The following is an 8084-nucleotide window of genomic DNA, read 5'->3' as shown; positions in this document are numbered from 1 at the left end:
TAGAAAACAAAAGTAAAAAAAAAAAGAAGTAGATAACATAAATAGTCTCTTAAACTATAAGAGTAGGTTTAAAATAAGGGAAAAATTATATAAAATGATAAATTATTAATTCAAATTAAATGTTATAATCATAGTTTTATTTGAATTGTAATTTATAGCAAATATCCCTTTTTTGTCACCTGATTCGGTATACAATTAGTCATTTTATACGGTTCGATGTAAAATGTATAAAATACGTTTGTTTTTGTATAAAGCGAAAAAGAAAATGCGCATAGAAATACAAATAGATTTATTTTCATCTTATACACTTAAAATTATATAAATATAGATCTATTATACAAATTACAATGTATAAATGAATGTATGCAAAATTGAACAATTTATATAAAATTGAACGTTTTTAACGAATTATACAAATCAAAAGCTCCGTAGTAAATATAATATTTGTCACGGAGTACAATTATACAAATTATAACTATAACGTACGAGTATAATTTTTCTATTGACTATTCAAAAACTTATCGGTATTTAAACATAACAATTAAGCTAATATAATCTATTCGAAAATTATATTAATATAGTACAATGTGATAACATGTGATCTTTTAAACCACACATTTGATTCTCCTTTGTTTGCTAAATCAAACGCATGAAAATGAAAACTCTCTCTTTGTATTGAAACAGAGTAATGGAGAACTGGATATTCATACTACTCTTTTCTCTCTGCATATCTTTTTTGCTCAAATCTTTTGTATTTTTCATCTCTGCTAACTCCAAATCCAAGAAAAAACTCCCACCGGGACCCTACATTTTTCCGGTGATCGGAAGCTTATTATGGTCCAACGCCAAATTGGAACCCAAACTCCGTGTACTCAAGGCTAAGTATGGTCCTCTCATAACTCTCAATATTGGGTCTCGACCTACTATATACATAGGTAGTCACTCTTTAGCCTACCAAGCTTTAGTCCGGCAAGGCTCTATTTTCTCCGACCGGCCAACGGCTGAATCTAGTAACCAGTGCGTCATCAGCTCTGCCCCTTACGGCTCAATATGGCGTCTTCTCCGTCGAAACTTGACTTCAGAAATACTCCATCATTCTCGCTTCAAGTCCTATTCCAAGGCCAGATCGTGGGTGCTGGGTATCCTCCTTCAACAGATCCGTCACGCCCAAGTCGATTCCGTGAAGTTAATTGATCATTTTCAGTATGCTATGTTCTGTCTTCTTGTATTGATGTGTTTTGGGGATAAACTTGAGGAAACTCAAATCAAGCAAATTCAAAATATGCAAAATAACTTGGTCCTGGGTTTCCGACGATACAGAGATGTACTAAAATTCTTTCCCGGAGTTGGAAAAATAATGTTTAGAAATCGCTGGAAGAAACTCATTGAAGTACAACGAGAGCAAAGGAATATCCTCATTCCTTTGATTGAAGCTCGACGCAGGGCCAAAGAAGAAAAGACCGAACCCGCCGACGAGTTAGTAGTGGCTTATGTGGATACGCTGTTGAATTTGGAATTGCCAGAGGAAAAAAGGAACCTCAATGTTGGAGAAATTGTAGCCCTCTGCAGTGAATTCCTTAGCGCTGGAACTGATACGACGTCCACTGCCTTACAGTGGATTATGTCCAACTTGGTCAAAAGCCCTTCCATTCAGGAGAAGCTATACCGACAAATTGCTAGTGTAATGGGAGAAAAACAGAGCAAGTTGAGTACAGATGAAGAGGTGGTGAAGGAGGAAGATTTGCAGAAAATACCCTACTTGAAAGCAGTGATATTAGAAGGTGTTAGGCGTAACCCACCCGGTCACTTTGTGCTGCCACACACAGTGACAGAGGAAGTAGAACTGAACGGGTACGTCATTCCAAAGAATGCCACCATCAATTTCATGGTTGGGGAGATGGGTTTAGACCAAAATGTATGGGAGGATCCAATGGAGTTTAGGCCAGAGAGGTTCTTAGTGGAAGGATCCGATAAAGTAGTTGATTTCGATATAACAGGAAGTAAAGAGATCAAGATGATGCCATTCGGAGCAGGGAGGAGAATATGTCCTGCCTTTGCATTGGCTATGCTTCACTTGGAATACTTTGTGGCCAATTTGATTTGGCAGTTCCAATGGAATCCTGTCGAAGGAGATGATGATGTCGATCTCTCGGAGAAGCAAGAATTCGCCAGTCCACTACGAGCTCGTATTTCCCCCAGAGTTAAGTCCCTTTGAATTTCATAATTGCTTCTTTTTGTTTGCATCTTCTCTCAGCTCTGATGATCGGTAAGTTGCTTTAACAATAAATTAGAAATTGTCAAAGATAAAGATCCGATCAAATATAATTATGTTAGTAATATTCAATAACCTTATAGATTCATATTGCCTATATAAGAATTTATGGTTGAAATTAATTTAAATTATATACTCATCTTCGTAATAAAAATAACAAAGTTGTCAATAATTTCATTATGATTCCTACTAAGTAACAATATTTTTATTCAAATCGTGATAGTAACTAACTTTATATTAATGTTCTAAAAAAGTAAATATTTTGTTAATTTTCCCAACTTTACATTTCGAAAGTTAAAAGACGTTCCCAAAATTTAACGCAAAGAACTAGTAGAAAGCCAATGGGATAATAAAATGTTAATAGTTAAATGAGTAAATTAACGAAACAAAATATTGCGCCATAGATTATAATGAAATAGTTGACTTTGTTGTTTTTATTATTAATGTGAGTATATAATTTAAATGGATTTCTATCGTAAATTATTATATAATACTTATGACATGAATAAGATAATTGAATATTACTTGACCTAATTATCACTTTATCGGTTGATTTTTTTTTTACAGAAAATTATCAAATTTTTATTTTTAACTTAAAAGTCACTCAACTATGATTTCGTTTCTTAGAACGTCACTTAATTATGAATTTTTTAATCAAAAAGTCACTCACCTATGAATTTTTTGATTTTTTTTCTTTTAGAAAACCACTCAACTTATCCATTTAATTTTTGAATTAGAATTTACTTTAAGTAAAATTTTTAATTCTAGCTAAAATTGTAAACAAATGACCCACAATTTGACTCTATCAACTAAAAATATAATATTGATCCTTATTTTACTTTTCCCCCAAGTATGATAGGATTTATTATCTTGAGAACCTTTAGATATCATGAGTTTTATGATTATTTTCTACACTATGTTAAATATGTGTTTATAGTAACGTCATTCCAGTTTCAAAAAAATAAATCAGTATATCAATTTGACGATGAAATTGGATATTTTTTAGCATAGCATAATTGGCAGTACAAATGGATACTTCTTTTTATTTTATTTTTTTTTGCTTAGGAATAAAAGTTTCATTAAAGTAAATTTTATTTAAGAAATTAATTGAATAAATTGAGCGATTTTGTAAGTAAAACACCCATGCTTGAATGACATTATAAGTAAAAGACTCATAATTGAGTAATTAATGAGTTAAAATTCGAGTTGGGGACTTGACGGAAGTTTCTTTTTGGTATTGGAATTAGGGGAGATGATAGTTGTGTTAAATAAAAAAGGGACAATACACAAGTATCCTTCAATCTATGTCCGAAATCTCAGAGACACACTTATATTATATTAAGGTCTTATTATTCCTATGAACTTATTTTATTAATATTTTTTTATCCTTTTCCGACCTACGTGACACTATCTTGTGGCCCAACTCTAGTTGATTTTTTTTTCAAAACTAGTGTTATATAGGTCGAAAAAGATAGAACCAGCTTTCCATTAGTGTTTTTTTTTCTTTCTTCCAAATTCCAATCAAGTTGTAATTTCTATCAAGTGATGAGCTTTTTACACCTTTTTTTCATTTTCAATGTTGTTGTGTGTGTTTATAGAGCAACAAAGGAAAGACGCAACGAAATTGAATTATTAATATTATCAAAATTACTCAAAGGTAGAGTAGAGTTCGATCAAAAGGTAAATTTTATTGTCTCATGTATTTAAATTAGCAAATTAGATAAGTAGTGATAAATTTATATATCGTTTTGAAATTTTTGTCTCAACGATTATATATATTATAATGAACTCTATTGTTCATAATGTTTGAATAAATTAGATTATCTGTTATCATTAGATAAAAATGATCTGAAACATAAATCTATGATATTATTAGACATAATACATATATTGAACTCTAAACTTGGTTTTAAATTTTAACTTTGACCTTTGAGTTTCATAGTTCATAAACAGACACTTTAACTGTTCAACTTTTAAATAAATAAATACATGTCCTATATGACACATACACATAGGACACCATATAGAACAAAAATGACATATCGGACATATGTCTATTTGTACAATTCTACATAAGTTTAAGTGTCTAATTGTATACACCCAAAAATGAAATAAAGTTTAATGGCCACTAATAATTTACACAAATTAATAATTACAAGAAATGAAACTCATTGCATCAATAGATTTAACAATAATGAACAAATTTCATATGTAACAACAATTCAAACAGGCATAATATATAAATGTGTCTTTTAAGTTGGTTTCAAATCACATTTATACCCTTCAAATTTGGGTGTGCACAAATAGACACTTGAAGTTGTATAAAGTTGAACAAATAGACACAAATGTCCTGCATGTCATTTTTTATCGTATGTGGTGTTCTACGTGTATTGTGTCATGTAAGACTTATGTGTTTATTTATTTAAAAGTTGGATAGTTAAAGTGTGTATTTGTGCATTATAAAAGTTGGAGATCAAAGTTAAAATGTAAGGTATAATATATATATTATGCCATTCAAACAAGCTTATTATATTGCAACAGAGCATTGTCCATCATTTTCGTTATTAACTTCGTGTGGGAAGGAAGTCCATTAACGTAGAAGTAGGCAAATAAAATGAAGCAATTACCAAATTCAAACAGAGTTAACTCTGGCGCAAATACGAGCTCGCAATGGATTTTTCATCACAGTGGTGAATTCTAGCTTCTCCGATAAATCAACATCGTCTCCTTCGACAGGATCCCATTGAAACTGCCAAAACCAAATTAGCCACAAAGTATTCCAAGTGAAGCATAGCCAACGCGTAGGCAGGACACATTCTTCTACCTGCACCGAATGGCATCATCTTGATCTCTTTACTTCCTGTTATATCAAAATCAGCTACCTTATCCGATCCTTCCACTAAGAACCTCTCTGGCCTAAACTCCATCGGATCATCCCATACGTTTGGATCCAAACCCATGTCAGCAACCATGAAATTGATGGTGGCATTCTTTGGAACGATGTAGCCGTTTAGTTCTACTTCCTCCGTCACTGTGTGTGGGAACAGAACGTGACTGGGTGGGTGTCGCCCAAGACCTTCCAATAGAACTGCTTTCAAGTAGGGCATTTTCTGGAAATCATCCTCCTTCACCATCACTTCATCTGTACTCAATTTTCTCTGTTTTTCTCCCACTACATTCGCAATTTCACGATATAATTTCTCCTGAATGGAAGGGTTTTTGACCAAGTTGGCCATAATCCACTGTAAGGCAGTGGACGTCGTATCAGTTCCGGCGCTTAGGAGTTCACGGCAGAGGGTTACGATTTCTCCAACGTTGAGTTTCCTGTTCTCCTCCGGCAACTCCAAATTCAACAGGGTATCCACATAAGCCACCACGAATTCATCACTTTGCTCAGTATTTTGTTCTTTGTTCCTTCTTCGTGCTTCAATCAAAGGAATGATGATACTCTCTTACTCTCGTCGTAGTTCAACGAGTTCCTTCCAGCGATTCCTAAATATTATTTTCCCAAATCCAGAAAAGAAATTGAGTATATAGAATCACCGGTAATTCACGATATACTTTCGCTGTATATTTTCTATATCTTTGATTTGAGATTCCTCAAGCTTATCCCCAAAACACATCAATACAAGTAGACAGAACATAGCATACTGAAAATGATCAATTAACTTCACGGAATCGACTTGGGCGTGACGGAGATGTTGAATAAGGATACCAAGTACCCACAATCTGGCCTTGGAATAGGACTTGATCCGAGAAGGATTGAGCATTTCTGAAGTCAAGTTTCGACGGAGGAGACGCCATATAGGGCCATAAGGGGCGGAGCTGATGCTACGCTGGTTACTACTGAGGATAGCATGGGTGGGTAGAGCCTTTCGGCGGTCGGAGAAAACAGCACCTTGCTGGATTAAAGCTTGGTAGGCTAAGGAGTGGCTAGATACGTATATGTTGGGACGAGACCCGATATTGATGGTGAACAGAGAACCATACTTAGCCTTGAGGTCACGGAGTATGGATTCAACGTTGATGAAGATCTTTACCGCCCATAGTAAGCCACCGATCACCGGAAAACTGTAGGGTCCTGGCGGGAGTTTCTTCCTGGAACTGGAATTAGTATTATTAAATAGAAATTTCAACAAAACAGCGATACACAGAGTAACAACAACAATGATAAACCAGCTTTCCATTATTGTAATCCAAATTCTAATCAAATTGAAATTTCGACGACGGCCTTTTTCATTTTCAATGTTGTGTTTATAGAGCAACCAAAGCTGGATAGAAAAATGCTCATTTGTGTTATTAGTTAAAAGTTTGACTCATTTATATTATTTTTGTTAAAGAAAAGATTCATTAATATCATTATTTTTTAATAGTGATTTTGTAAAATCATTTTTGATACGTGGTTAATTATAATTCGGTCATATCATCAATTTCTTTTAATAAAAAAAATAGGTCATATCATCAATTTCTTTTAATAAAAAAAATAATTCAATTATTTTTTTCAAAATTATGATTTTCTTTTATTAAAACAAAATTGATGACGTCACTGAATTATAATTGATCACGTGTTAAAAATGATTTTGTGAAATTACCATTAAAAAATTAATGACATGAATGAGTCTTTTATTCAATGGTAATGACATAAATGAGTCAAACTTTTAACTGATGTCAAAAGCCTTTTTTCTGAAAGTTTAATGATATATTTGAGCCTTTTTTTTCGTAAAATGAAATTGACTTGAATGATACTTTCCGTTTCAAATAGGAACCTAGTTTGACTTGAAACGGAGTTAAATAGAAATAAACTTTTTAATCTTTATGGTTTAAAATTAAAGTAATGTTAAATATACTAAAATACCCTTTAATCTTGTGGTATTAAACATGTCAAATGAAAAGTTAAAGTGTTATTAAAAAAGAAAAAAATCATTCTTTTTTAAACAGACTAAAAAAAATAAATTTATCCTTTTTTAAGCGAAGGAAATAATATATTAAAAACTAAATTAATTAAAAGTATGAGTCATAATTATTATGACGAGCCCGCATAACCTATGAACTTTTATACTAATATTTTTTTCAATAGTAATTCTAGATACTCTTATATAATTAATTAATTAATTAATGATATGTGTGCAAATACAACAGTGCAACCAACAAAAAAGAAAATAATCAAACACAAATCACGATGGGTTGAGCGGGTAGTTTATTCAATGAGAAATTCACTGCAGAGAGCTACGATTTCTCCGACATTAATTGAGGAATCGTTTGGTAGGCTGTATTAAATGTATTATTTATAATATTATTTAGTTCTATATTTGATAGAAATTTGAGTATATGTATTAGATATACATTCAATATGGTATTATTAGATATATTACTAATACCTCGTAAGTCAATGCAAAGATAAAAATATCCTCAAATCATTTTAATTATTTTATTTATTTTTTTTAAATTTATATATTATATTTTATATACTAGTAAATTTATTTAAATAAATTATCATACAAATTATTTAGAGAGAGTTGTTTGTTACTAAATAAATCCAATACAAATTTAAAATGTGAGTTATTTAATATTTACTAATTTCAAAGGTAAATATATCACTACATGAATGAAATACACTCTTAAATTATTCTCATCAACATCTCTCTCGGCTTTCAATCTTTTATTAACAATCTCATATTTTTACAAGAGTTTGAGACCACGCTTTATATCATATTGTATATCGCAATCAATAATTCAAAAACGAAAGTAATAATTTACATCAGATTATATATGAGTGGTTCTGTGATTCTTTCTCTCTCTTTTTGGTGCTAAA

At 31.8% G+C, this 8084-nt stretch overlaps 1 protein-coding gene and 1 pseudogene across 1 annotated transcript; one reads left to right on the top strand and one right to left on the bottom strand.

The window, feature by feature from the left end:
- Nucleotides 1–620: 620 nt before the first annotated feature.
- On the bottom strand, nt 621–6588 carry LOC101258540 (cytochrome P450 89A2-like; annotated as a pseudogene).
- On the top strand, nt 689–2400 carry LOC101258238 (cytochrome P450 89A2). The gene has a single exon (XM_004235269.4). It carries the CDS (start codon nt 689–691, stop codon nt 2213–2215), a length of 1527 nt encoding a protein of 508 aa, XP_004235317.1. The 3' UTR covers nt 2216–2400.
- Nucleotides 6589–8084: the final 1496 nt, after the last annotated feature.

Source organism: Solanum lycopersicum, chromosome 3, assembly GCF_036512215.1.
Source record: "Solanum lycopersicum chromosome 3, SLM_r2.1".
In the NCBI taxonomy this organism is placed as follows: Eukaryota; Viridiplantae; Streptophyta; class Magnoliopsida; order Solanales; family Solanaceae; genus Solanum; species Solanum lycopersicum.
This window is presented reverse-complemented; position numbering and strand designations above follow the sequence as displayed.

What these genes read in the sequence shown, in the direction of transcription:
- LOC101258238 (XM_004235269.4), top strand. Translation starts at nt 689, where the DNA reads ATGGAGAACTGGATATTCATACTACTCTTTTCTCTCTGCATATCTTTT.